General features: G+C 35.5%; 1 protein-coding gene across 1 annotated transcript in view; it reads right to left on the bottom strand.

The window, feature by feature from the left end:
- The window catches only part of SKIV2L2 (superkiller viralicidic activity 2-like 2 (S. cerevisiae)), a 94,722-nt gene that overhangs the window by 21,623 nt on the left and 59,146 nt on the right, over positions 1 to 13,953 (bottom strand). The window contains exons 19-21 of the mRNA XM_008573095.1: positions 7,820 to 7,930; positions 5,376 to 5,564; positions 1,009 to 1,172 (exon numbers count right to left, since the gene is read on the bottom strand). Of these exons, the coding sequence (XP_008571317.1) occupies positions 1,009 to 1,172; positions 5,376 to 5,564; positions 7,820 to 7,930 (464 nt within the window). The remainder of the gene's footprint in view (positions 1 to 1,008; positions 1,173 to 5,375; positions 5,565 to 7,819; positions 7,931 to 13,953) is intronic.

The following is a 13,953-nucleotide window of genomic DNA, read 5'->3' as shown; positions in this document are numbered from 1 at the left end:
TTAGGTTTCTGGGATTCCCTGGGATCCATGTGGAGTGGAGCTGGGAGCTATGGGTAAAGATGAGCCTAAAGGAGAAAAATCTGGCTGCAAGGGCCCTGACTGGGCACACGCATATACACACGCACACACACACACACACAAAGGGAGAGAGAGAGAGAGAGAGAGAGAGAGAGAGAGAGAGAGATCCTAACATTCCCCAACTGCTTCAGATTCCTCCTGATGCAGCTTAATTAACCTGCTTGATGGCAATCACAGGAAACCCTGAGCCAGAACTGTCTGAGACTTTCCTGAATTTCTGACTCACAGAAACCATGAGAGAATAAAATACCTGTTGTTTTAAATCATTTAGTTTTCTGGTCATTTGTAATGTGGCAAAAGATTACCATAACAGAAAATATCTTATATCCAATTTTAAGCTGTGGCCTATAATATGCTCTGTTCTAATATCCTACTGTTAGGCCAAAACTTCAGTATAATCTGCTATACATGTAAAAGACTAAGTTACTAGACTAAGTTTTAAGGTAGGAAAATATAAAAAGGTGTAAAAAAAGTATACAAAATTGTGTATAAACTAAGATTATGTAAAAATCCCACAATACAATAGTATTGGGAAATGCACCCAATACTAGGGATGCTTGTGTTAATCACTGAGATGCAAGAAATTTTTCTAATTTCTCAATTTCATGGTCTAAAACTGTATTTAATGTGGAAGGTATTGCATAAACTTTACATTTTTAAGGCAGTTCTTTTTTTTTTTTTTCTTTTTCCTTGTCCTTTTTGAGACCGGTCGCACCGCGCTCAGCCAGTGAGCACTGTGAGCGCACCGGTCATCCCTATATAGGATCCAAACCCACGGCGGGAGCACTACTGCGCTCCCAGCGCCACACTCTCCCGAGTGCGCCACGGGCTCGGCCCAAGACAGTTCTTTTTTTTAAAGATTAATAGCTCTCACTTTAAAAGTAGTATCCCTTTTAAAAATCAAATTTGAGAAGAACAACCAGATTTTACCTGCTTATCTCACACGCCACTCGTCCTTTCATCTCTATGACATCAGATGAAGTAGCAAATCCCAACCTTCTTAAAACACGTTTGCGACATTTGAGTTCATCCATTTGTAGGACAGTTCTTGCTTTCTTTAGTTCCCTCTTTGCAGATTTAATATCTATTGCAATCTAAGGCATGTCAAAGTATTTTAAAAGTTCAATAATAAAACAATGTAAAATGAGATTTACTCATGAAATAAAACAAAAAATATTTTATAATTGTACCTTACAACATACCTCTCTATTAAAGCTTCAACGTTGCAGGGGAGGGGAGGATTTGGTGGGAGTGGAATATAGGAGCTTCTTGCACAGGATATTTCAAGAAGATTTTGTTACGAGGATATTGCACAAGAGTAATAATGTATCTGAAAAGTTATTACATACTAGCTAAAATGTTAGGTACACGGAAAATGTAACATGTCCATTTGAAAATTTGAGGCAGAGCAGGGAGATGACAGGAATTGTAAAAAGCTTAAGTTGGGGAATAGAGCATGGCTCTTACTTAAATGAGGAGGGGTAAGGAGGAAGGGCTAGAAGGAGAAGAATGAACTGGATAGCCATGGAGCTAGACAAGGTAGGCTAGAGGAGGTAGAAAAAGTCAGTGGTGAATTAAGATGGGCTCTCTCAAGATACGATTCATTGGACAATTAATCAAGCTCCTAAAGTACCAATCCCAGCAGCTCCAGCTTTTCATCTTTAGGGACTAGCGGGTAGTTTAGAAAACAGGGTAAAGAAGATGAGGGTATAGGAATATTTTTTCTTGACTACCTGTATTTTCCCCATGATGCCCTGAAAAGTATTCCTTCTCTTTGCTTTCAAATTATTTTACAAACTTGCCTAAGCTGGAAATGATTTTAGCAAAGACAATAGGCCTTTGTTCAATACACAGAGATAAAAGCTGAAAATGAAAATGTATTTTGAGGTCATCCTTTAGTGTGGAAGAGTTTTAAAATTCAGTTAATCAGTAAATATTACATATTTTCTAACTGTGACAAGAGTATGGTAGTACAAGACCAAGAAAACAATGGTGTCCTGAAATGGAGGCTTTAAGTTCAGAAAAATACTGACAGAAAGAAAAGTTCTGAGAAGTTTAAATTCAAAGATTCTGGAGTTTTGCAGACTGTTTATTAAGCTTCAACTGAGAAAGAAAAATGATAAAAGTGATCAGCAACTGATATTTATTTAGAGAATACCTATATACCCTATTTCTAGGGCTTTACATTATTTCATTTAATTCTTATAGCAATCCTAAAATCTGCATTTTACAGATGAGAAAACTGAGGCATAGACAGATTACTAAATAAACTGGCCAAGATCAGAGAGCTAATGAGTGATAAAGATAGGGTTCAAACGCAGGCTATCAGACTCTAGAATATAAGCTCTTAGTGATTATTTATATTTCAATGAACAGATGTGTTGTCATAGGAATACCTTGTCATAGGAAGTAATGCTTTCCATTCTAGACAACTCTAAGCATGACTCATCAGGCCTATCAGAAAAAAACAACAACACTGTTTTCTAGAGTTTCTTTGACTGAGTATGCCTATAAGAGCAGAACAGAACACTGTGGTATGTACTGTGAGGGTTATAAAGCTTACAAGAAGAGAGTCCAATACTTAAGTTTTTTCCTCACTAATTTTTATATTTTAAATATGAAAATGTTGATATTTTGGATATACTGGGTTAAATAAAAATATTAAAATTCATCCCACTTCTTTCTTTTCACTTTAATGTCACTATTCAAAAATTTTAAATTATGTATGTGGCTTGCATTGGACAATGCTGTGCTAGATCTTTTCCTACACATTTACAAAAGAACACAGATACAAATGTCTGTAAATGCATGTATACATACGTATAGGGGCTTTCCCCCCACAAAAGAGACACCAGCTTCCTTTTCCACTTAATACATTAAGACTTCTTTTCCAAAGAGTACATATAAATCTACCTCATTCTTTTTAATGGCCATGTTAACTTTCATTACATGAATTGGCATAATTCACTTATAATTCCCTACTGAAGAGCACTGAGGTTTGCTTATAACCATTTGCTTTTTCCTTGTTTTGTACTCTCAATTTCTAGAAGTGGGAAAACTGGGTCAGAGGTATGAATACTTAAAATGCTGCCAGCTAAGTGGCCAGATTTTGAAAGCATTTTAGGCAGGGCTAAGGGGTGTGGTCACTGGGAAGCCATAAAAAGACTTGTTTTTTCCGGGGCCGGCCCGGTGGCGCACTGCTACAGTGCGCTGCTTAGGAAGTGTGGCGGCGCTCCCGCCGAGGGTTCGGATCCCACATACAGACCGGTTCCCGCTCACTGGCTGAGCGAGGGGCGGGCGCAGCACCGAGGGTTGCGATCCCGTTGCCGGTCCCGGTCCAGTACGGGCGCGACACTGAGGGTTGCGGTCCGTTGCCGGACACAAAAAAAGACAAAAAAAAAAAAAAGACTTGTTTTTTTCCTAAACTGTTAAGTCCTATTTTTCTTATTAAAAAAAGAAATATAAGCACAATACAGACAAAGGTGGAGGATAAAATGGCTTACTATAACTTCATTGTCGTAAAACAACCACTTAAGGTTTTTCTGGTGCATGTTTTTATTTTTGCTAAATTGAAATCATAGTCCACATAAATTTTTGATCCTTTTTTAACACTCACAGGTAAGTATTCTTCCATATTGTTACAGAGTCTTCATATCAAATGTATTTAGCCAGTCCCCAGGCAGACACTAAGGCCTTCCTTGATATATTGAGCAGCTCAGATGTTTCTCCCTGAGGTTTCATACCACCTGGTGAGAGATGAGAAGGCCAGGACCACAACTGCATATATTTTTGAAAGCAACTAAAGCTTTTTATGCCTCAGTTTCCTCATCTTGAGAAATACCTGGTGAGATTCCTGGAGAGGGCCTAACAGCACTTCATAATGGGCCACAGCATGGTGTAATATGTATTCACTGAGCATGCAGCCACCATATTCCACATAGTGCAGGGCCAAGTGATGTTAGCTCACGAAGAGCTAGAAAGGGAGAGTATTTTAAAACTATGAACTAAACATATTACTTTATTAAGCTAAGGAAGTTTCTACTTATGTATTTATTCAACAAATACCAGGCATCTATTTTATAAAGATGAATCATCATAGGAGAGTGCAAATAAGCTAAAATGAAACATCTGTTTCTAAGAAGCTTAAAATCTAGTTTGTGAGACAGAAGGACAAATGTTTTGATAAAAGTGGTAAGTGATAAAAGTTGAAAAAGTATTAATAGCAAGGAATTCTAAGTTTCATGGTGGAAATGAGACTTGTGTAGTATAAAAAATTTTAAAGAGGAGTGGACAGTGGAAAGGAACATGTACACTTCAAAAAGCTTTTACTAAATTCATTATTCAGAATGGTTAGATATTATAGCTAACACTGTAAGAAGCTGAACTACTACCACTTGACACTCCTAGAATGGCTATAATAAAAAACACAGACAGTTAACACATATTTTCAAGGACATGGAGAAATTGGAGCTCTCATGAACTGCTGGTGGGAAAACAGTTTGGCAGTCTCTCAAAAAAGTTAAAACAAAGAGATAACCATATGATCCAGCAATTCTATACAATTCCACTCAAAGGAAATAAAAACACGTTCACACAAAAACTTGTACACAAATGTTCACAGCAACATTATTCATGATAGCTAAAGAGTAGGAAAAAAATAAACGTCCATCAACTGATGAATAGGTAAATAAAATAAGGTACATCTACACGATGGAATATTATTCAGCCATAAAAGGGATATAAAGTACTGATTCATGCTACAATATGGATGAACCTTGAAGACTTTATGCTAAGTGAAAGAAGGTGGACACAAGGCCACATATTATATGATTCTCTATATAAGAAATGTCTAGAATAGGCAAATCCATATGGACAGAAAGTATATTTGTGGTTGCCAGGGCTAGAGGGTGGGGGAAACAGAGTGACTGCTAATGCATATAAAGTTTCTTTTGTGGGTGATAAAAATATTCTGGAATTAGTGGAGATGGGTACACATATCTGTCAAAGTACTAAAAACCACTGAATTGGACACTTTAAAATATTATGCTATATAAATTATATCTCAATTTTTAAAAAAATCTAAGAACCCCCCGCCCCCGTATATCAAATACCAGTCTATAGCAAACTTCATCTTGCCTTGCTGATAAGAGTTGACAGGTTACAGACTTGATGGTTTATTTAAAAGAGACATTTTCCTGTTTTAGGTGATAAAACCAATAGGATAAGAAAATGAGAAATACATAATCATTTAGTGAAAGACACAGAATCCTACTACAAAAACTAAGTTTCTGCCATACCTGTGCTTTTTTTTCACAAAGTGTATACACAGTTTCCAAATTTGGATCATTGTGAAGTGGATGAGAATACATGCGATGTTCAAAAGCCTCTACTTTCTGAATGACTTTTTTCAGCCCTTGATCTTGAATGCCCATATCATCAATAGGATCTAATAAGGGAACACCATCGGGAAAACGTCTCTGAACTTCCTGAAACAAAATATGTAAAATTCATTTTTTATCTTATAGACAAAATTAGTGAGACCAAATCTGTATTTCCTTTTGTTTTTCCTTCACACATGAACATAAAAATAAAAAGAATGCTATTCATGTAATTTTGTCTTTTTTCCAATTAAATTGTAGGACATTTTCCCATCACATTTGTTTTTGAAAACTCCTTTTAAACTGCTGTACTATAATTTACTGACATAGGGATGTATAATAATTTACTAACAAGTCTAGCACTGCACAGTTTGATAGTTCTGGATGTGACACAATGTATGGATAAACCGTTAAACTGCTGTACTATAATTTACTGACATAGGGATGTATAATAATTTACTAACAAGTCTAGTACTGCACAGTTTGATAGTTCTGGATGTGACACAATGTATGGATAAACCAATAATCATATATTTAGGTTACTGTAATTTCTTGACATCATAAATAGTTCTGTATCAAACGCTTTGTATGTGTAAATTGCTTTAAATCTTCAGATTATTTCTTCGGGGTTGATTCCTAGGGAGGACACTTCTGAACTGGAAGATATAAACTTTTTAAAGTGTCCTGATCCCTTCTGTTAACTTTTTTAAAAACATGATTACATGCTAAATATAATGAGCATCTGAGTTCAGAGAAGGGATAGCTCACTATATGCTGGCATCGCTCTGGGAGATTTTCAGGGTCTTCAATAGGCCTTAAAGGCAAGATAGGACTCAGCTAGTTAAGAATTCAAAAACAAAAACAAAAAAACACAAATGTAAAAGACATGAAAATTGAACACTGCTGTCCTAAATAAGCCAATAATGCCAGCTGTTTTAAGAAACTGGTATCTTTGTTATGTGCACATAATAGTTTCCAGACATATATCTGCCCTACTCAAAGGGGACTACGTCAGTACAAAATCACAGAATCTTACAGACCAACCTGGGCAACTTTTATATATCAAGAAACTGAGTCACAGGCATGAAGTTCAAAAACAGAAAAAAACATTATAATTGTAGTTTTTAAAAGCTTAAAAAGGTACAATTAAATAGCAAAAAGGAAATCTTCAGTCATTAAGTGAAAGGTTCTGTTAGCGGGCTCATTTCCCCGATTCTTCCTCTTCTGGTTTCTCAATATGTGGTGATAGATTTAAATGTCTACAAAGGATCAAAGAAAACAACAGTCTAACCATGTTAAAATGAGGGAAAACTGAGACTCAGTTAGGTTATTGCTAAAGTTAATGTCAATGATGAAATCTCATCATGGATATAGCACAGTGATGTTTAGGACAATAAAGAAAAGCCTGAAATTTGCCAACAGACTTCAAGAAAAATTCATTTCAATTTAAGTTTAAACTCAGCAAAATGAAAACTGACCTAATTCAGAAACATAAACTAATCAATTTTTTCAGAATGATGGCATTATTTATGCTAAATAATGACCAATGTGTATTTCTGTTCATAACCGTGCCACTTCTTTGAAAATAAAGAAAAATAATTTCAGTGTGACTTTACACTTCAATGCACTTATAAGATATATTTATTTACCACCAGACCAATAGTTTTTAAGCTTTTTAGGAGTGGTTTTTTGGAAAGATGTCCACATCTACATAAAAATTTTGTTAATCTGTCAAGAGAATCATTCATTTCAAGAAGCCCACCTACAGACCAGAGCTTAAAAATTCCTACTGTACACTGAAAGCAACTTGTTTATCTTTGTTTTCTTAGATTCTAGTTCAGAGCCTTTACTACATAGGAAGTACTATTCAAATGTTTACTGACTAAATAACTTTGTTAAAGTCACTTCTTTCTTCTACAGGAAAACTAAATTTTCTAGAAAGTCTTAATTTTTCCTATTGAAAACAAAAGTATTTCATCCATTTATTAACTACACTCAAGAAAGTTAGAAGTCCTGGCATATGATTTTATACATAACACTTTTAACACAGTCTACAATTATTTTCATTCATAATGAACAAAGCAAAAAATATTTAGAATAAAGTAGTGAAGATCAATGGTCCACAGTTTTCCTTTCTGAAGCTTCCTTTAGTAACTCGCTTTGTTGGTGGATTCAAAGACAGGACAAATCTATATGTAGATCTCCTGCCACTATTTTTATAAAAAATAATTGCCACTATTGGTAGTGTTTACAGTTTTTCTGAAAGAAAGCAATATACTTAAAAGCATTTCAGTTTCCTTTTTATAAATCCTGCTTATATTTATATAAAATTCATATTTAATTTATACAATTAATATGCATACCTGTATGGATTTTAAAACACTCTGTCTATTGTCCACTGGCCGAAGGTCTTTAGGAATATAAAGCCTAACACTGCTGATAGCAGATAGGAGATGCACCAAAACTGGGACAACCTACGAACAAAAAGTTATATAACATTACAATTAAAATTGCACATTTTCAATTCTGCCATTTCCTAAACTTGGAACCTCGAAAGGAAGCTACATTGATAATATGTGACAGGATGTGACAGGTATAAGTCGATGATAATCATAGTGGAGCTGCCCCCCACCAATGAAACATATCTTAGTAGAGACTATATTTAGAAAGTAAAAACAAATTCAAACCTCTTAATAACATGGTACATAAAAATAAGAGATCCCCTCAATACAGAATCCATACGCGATTCATTTTTGTGTCCTCAGTATTTAGCACTTTTTGAATACATAAAAGTACTATAATGCTACAGGAGGATGAAAGATTCCTCTTTAACAGGTTTAGATGGCCAAGTAAGGTTCATGTAAGCTCTGGGTAGTCCAGAAGAAGAGATGAAAAAAGTATTTCAAGCAGAGAAAAGGGAAATTTCCATTAGACATAGTCTTTAAGAACACCTATCTATAAAGTTTCCTCCAAGCTTTCTCCTGTCAATAAACCCTACCCTCACCATCAAATATATTATTTTGCTTCCTTTAAATTGCTCTTGAATCCAGCGGGCCTCTATACAGAGGTGAGGTTAATATTGTCAAAAGTCCAAATCTGTCAGTGTATTCGTCTCCCATGGCTACTTTTACACTGATCACTGACGAAAAATTGTCACTGGCTTATTGATAACAAATATATTCATAGTATTTTAACAAACAAAAATGGTACAGCAGTTGAAGGCAGGTTCTAGAATCAAGACTACCTATGTTTGGATTTGCATTCAGTCTTCAGCTAGTTGTGTGACCTTGAACAAAATATCTAAACTTTCTAGGTTTCGATTTCCTCATTCATAAAAACGGGATAAAATTATATCTATTTCATCAAACTTTGGTGCAAATTAAGACAATGTATGTAAGACACTTAAATTAGTGCCTACAACACTTTAAAAAAGTTATTTAGTATAATAAATGTTCAACAAGTGTCAACAAATCTGCATTAACAATGCTAAAACATCAGAGGTCATATACTCAAATACCAAAGAGAAAAAGTAGGTAATATTTGTTCAGTGTTAGTAAATGGCAGACTAAAAAACTTAAGACAGCATGCACTATTTAAAAATTACAGCTATAATTGGGCCAGGCAGAAATGCAGTACTAGTGTTCCTCAGTAGGTAATATTTGTTCAGTGTTAGTAAATGGCAGACTAAAAAACTTAAGACAGCATGCACTGTTTAAAAATTACAGCTATAATTGGGCCAGGCAGAAATGCAGTACTAGTGTTCCTCAAGCTTTCTTTTTTAAAGCCAAAAATCCAGATTATTTCAAAGTCCTGACTCTGATAATCTGAAAATTAATTTACATTTTTCCTATTTCCTAGCCTTTAAAAAAGTTAGCTTTTTTCCCCTGAAGAACAACATTTTAGCCAACTTTCTGTTTGAAAACTACTGAATAATACTATGAATTATTCACTGTATTTTCTCAGCGATTTTTCGAATTGTTAATAGTTTGCCAAAGGCTATGCCTTTTCTTTCTTCCTGCCTTCCTTTCTCCTCCTCTTCCTTTTTCAATCATTTGAAATTAAGTTGGAGATAACATGTCACTTCATTTCACCAGCAAACATGAAGGCACTGTTTTGTAGAAAAACAGGCTTAAAAGATAACACAAATCTTTCATGACCTTTTTGAAGACCCCCCTCATACACATATCTTAAAAGCATGTATCTTAAAAACAGCACATTCTCCTGAGTAGCCACAATATTACAAGATCCTAAAAATTTAACAGCAATATAATTTCATCTAATACAGTCTACTTTTGCATTTTTGGCAGAAGTCATGTTTTCTTCTCAGTCCACTGGTCAACATTATTAGTGGTAATAACTTTGGTCACTTCATAAAGGTGGCATCTGCTAGAATTCTCTACTGTAAAATTACTATTTTCCCCTTCACAATTAACAAGAAACTTATGGGGGGATCCTTTAGAGATTGTGTAAATATCCTATTCTTCATTAAACTTTCAACTCAGTTTCAAAACCCATGAATGATTCTTGCCTGAGTCAGTTATTATTTGCCTAATGGTCACTTTTCTAATGTCACCATTCCTTCTACATTCTCTCTCTGTATGGACTCATGGACTATTTTATTTTTACATGGTTCTAATCCTTTACTATCATGTTTATTTTTTATTCTCAAACTATTTAATTCATTTTTAAAGAAGACATTTTACGAGCTGCTTTGAACCACCAGTTTGTGACTTATGCAAATCCTAGACGCACTGTTTGAATGGAAAGAGAAGACTCAGGATATGAAAAACTGTCAACAATGTGCCAGGTAGCCAAATCCAGAAAAAGGAAACATGCAATTTTTCTACACTTAGGTACATGTACATAATCTAAAATGGCAGTAAAATTAAATATACTTCACTTGGCTTCAGAGAGCAAGAATATGTTTTACGTACTTGCAGCTGAATTCAATATATACAGGTACCTGAAAATTTCCTTCAAAACAGAAGAAAACTATTCGGTGAAGACTTAATTCAGGAGGAAGACAGAAACTGTCCGATTCTAAGGGTGCCTCCCTTAACAAACTCCTCCAAGAAATGGTCAGCAAACTCTCACATTAATGACAGGAAAGAGACTACAAAGGCTCTCCTACAAGTATCTTGTAAAGTACAGGAGAGGGAGATCCAAAGACTCCCCTAATTAGAAACACCGAAGTTTTATAAATGAGAGGTTAAATACTTAGAAACCAAATTAACAGTTGCCATGAAACTGTAAATCTCTACATTCACAGAGATCTAAAGACATATAATATCTGCATATAGTAGTTTATTCAATTTTCTAAACCTAATTATCTTTACAAAGCAGCGGAGAATTCAGGAGCATCATGATGCAACACTGGTCTATATAAATCTGAAGAACCATGTGGGCAATCATTGGAAACTTGTCAGAATAGCAAAAAGTATTTTTATCCTTAGAACTTTTGGATCCTTGCAAGTCTGCCAAGGTTCCTTCTAAATAAGCAAATGATATGGTAGATAACAGAAGAAGTCAATTAATTTTTTGTCTGTTTTGTTTTGTTTTTGGCAGCTGGCCTGTACGGGGATCTGAACCCTTGACCTTGGTGTTATAACACTGCTCTCTAACAAACTGAGCTAACTGGCCAGCCCAAGTCAGTAAGTTTTGTCAATACATTCTAAATGAGTTTTGAGCAATATAATTTCTTCAAGACCATTAGCTAAAACAAAATACGGTTTTCAAATTTTTCACTCAAACAAGCTAGTTGTTTTTTGAAGCAACTGAATTTTAATCGTCAGGCAGAGAATAAAAAATAAAGTGTTATTGACTAAATTTTAGATTTAAAAAATTGAATTTGTGTCTTGATCTAATTTAAAAGCTGACTAATAGGATAATCTATTGAATGTACTACATGTATTCTCTAAGTTTATCCAAGAGAATGGTGAAGCAAGTACCTCCAAAACTCCTCTTTTCCATAAAAACAATGACAACACAGGCAAATATTGTCAAAATCAACTTCCTCAGAATTCTGAAAATTAACTAAAGGCTTGCAGCAATCCAAAATGAATGTATTAAAGAAAAATGGCTGACTTTCAGTAAGAACAGCAAGCACTGTGGCAGTTTTAACTTACCCTAGTCCCTCCCTCTCTCCCCAGCTCCACAGTAGCTTGAAAACCAACAGCCTGCAATCACAGCTGCAATCATCTGGCAGCCACTGGAAGGGACAAAATCGGGGTAGAACTACTTCAAAGCCCTATTCCCAGAGAACTGCCATTATTTCATCTGTCTGGTGGTTCCCTGGAAGACTCCATTCACAAGGCTGTCTTTATCTGACCTGACTCAGAACTCGCCCAGTACAAACAACCTTTTTCCTGAGGGTGTTTGTCGAAAATAATAAGAGGCAATTGTTTAACATCAAGGCTGCCTAAGGTGGTGGATGACAACAGGTGGGACAAACAACAGGTTAACCAAGAAGCTAAAAAGGAAAAGCTGTGAAGTAAGAGGTCCATGGGGAATTTGATACTACCCTTGTTCTTAGCCAAACAGCTGAAAAACAATCCATGGGGAGTTTTCTAAGTTTCCACATATTCCTGGAAATCTAGAAGGCCACAAGCTTGCATAGGGCTCTGTGCACACTCAAGAAAGACCTGAAAAGGCCCTAAACTCTTGCCTCTGTTTGATTATGAGACTACAGGTCCAGGAAAGTGAAGGCTAAGGTAATGTTATTAACTGCCTGGCTGAGTACTGAAGGCCCTCTGCAATATGCACACAGCACAGAAACAAAGACTGGGGAACTTAATGGTTGCAGGCATTTAAGGAAGTCTCTGTAAGATTATTAGCTGACTGTTTAATTAACCAAGCAGAGACCTCAGTGGCCACACACACACACACACACACACACACACACACACACACACACACACACACACACACACACACACACACACACACAAATACAGACTTACAATTCAGAAAAGTAACTAAACAAAAAACTACAACAAATAGCAAAAAGGATAAACACTGGGCAAGTGGGGAAAATCTGATTTCCAGAGTTGCATAATATATTATTTAAAATGTCCAGTTTTCAACAAAAAAATTACAAGACAAGTAAAGAAACAACAAAGTATGACCCATACACACAGAAAAGCAGCAGTTAATGGAAACTGTCCCTGAGGAAGCCGATATTGGACTTACTAGACAAACAGTTTAAATTAGCTACTTTAAATATGTTGAAAGTTTATCCAAAAGAAATCTGATTTCAGGCTGTCTTATTAGAGTACAGCCTCAGTGCAAACTTCGCAATTGCCAAAACTGCTAAATCTTATTTCATATCAACTACTGGTATCTTGATTTAGGAGAGTTGGGAATGCAATTTTTATCTGAAAAAGTTCTCACATCCCTACAAGTTTGTTCAAATCTCACTACTTCCATTGTAAGGCCTTCTTTACTAATTCCCCACCGTGGGCCGTCAGAGGACCCATCCTTGATGTTTGCTTAGCTTTTTAAGCACAAAATGCTCCCCCATTGAGCTACAATCCCCTAGAAGTCATAAACTATGTGTAAAATTCTTGTTAACACATCCCCTAATGCCAGACCAAAATAAACAGAATAAAAAATCTACAGGAGCAGAGGAGAGTCCCTCAGTTTGCCCAGGGTTCAGTAAAGGCTTCCATGGAGAGGTTGTTTACTGAACTGAACCAAATCATGATCATTAAAAATTGTAAAGCTTCTTGGTATCGTTAAATAAAACAGGCACAGCAGCTAGGCTTAATAAAACTTGGGCCTAGAACACAGACAGACAGAAAAGAGGTTTCACCTAAAATGCTAACTCCAATTAACTAGCCATGGCTGCCCATATTTTCTTGGAAGAGTTTCAGCTTTCAGTGTGAAAGAATGCCATGACTTATTATCAATGTCTGCTATGAGAAAAGGAGAATGTTGAAATGTGTGCCATACATTTGCTATTCCAAGTTGCAATAACTTCTAAGGTCCCTTTGGACACAATAAATTGTGATGAATTGTGGGAGTTTTAGCCTCATTTATAGTTAGGCAGTCAACTGGTAAAATAAAAGGGGAAAAAATCCCACAAGTTTCACTTGGTGGTAGAATTCTGCAGAACAAATTAGAAGATCGCAGAACAGAGACCAAAGCAAAGGTAATATTCAGAATTACATATAAACATTTAAATCATCATTTAAAAATGCTTATTAGTAAAGAACTGTCATTTTAAGTTTTGCAAACTCTGAATGCCATAATGATTTTTTGATCCAGAAACAGTCTATGCTACTGTAGTGGCAGATTTTACTTTCTACAAACCAAGCTTATTAAAACAAATATTACTACAATGACATTTCCTAAAAGATGTACCCAATATGCCACACATTTAGGGCAATGTTTAAAAACGATAAAGTCCACTATGATATTAGACTTCAACAGATAACTGGAATCTCTGCAGTAACATATTACCAACAATTATTTTATTTATACCAATATAAAAACAGAA

This window comes from Galeopterus variegatus, unplaced genomic scaffold, assembly GCF_000696425.1.
Source record: "Galeopterus variegatus unplaced genomic scaffold, G_variegatus-3.0.2 Scaffold875, whole genome shotgun sequence".
NCBI classification, from domain to species: domain Eukaryota; kingdom Metazoa; phylum Chordata; class Mammalia; order Dermoptera; family Cynocephalidae; genus Galeopterus; species Galeopterus variegatus.
This window is presented reverse-complemented; position numbering and strand designations above follow the sequence as displayed.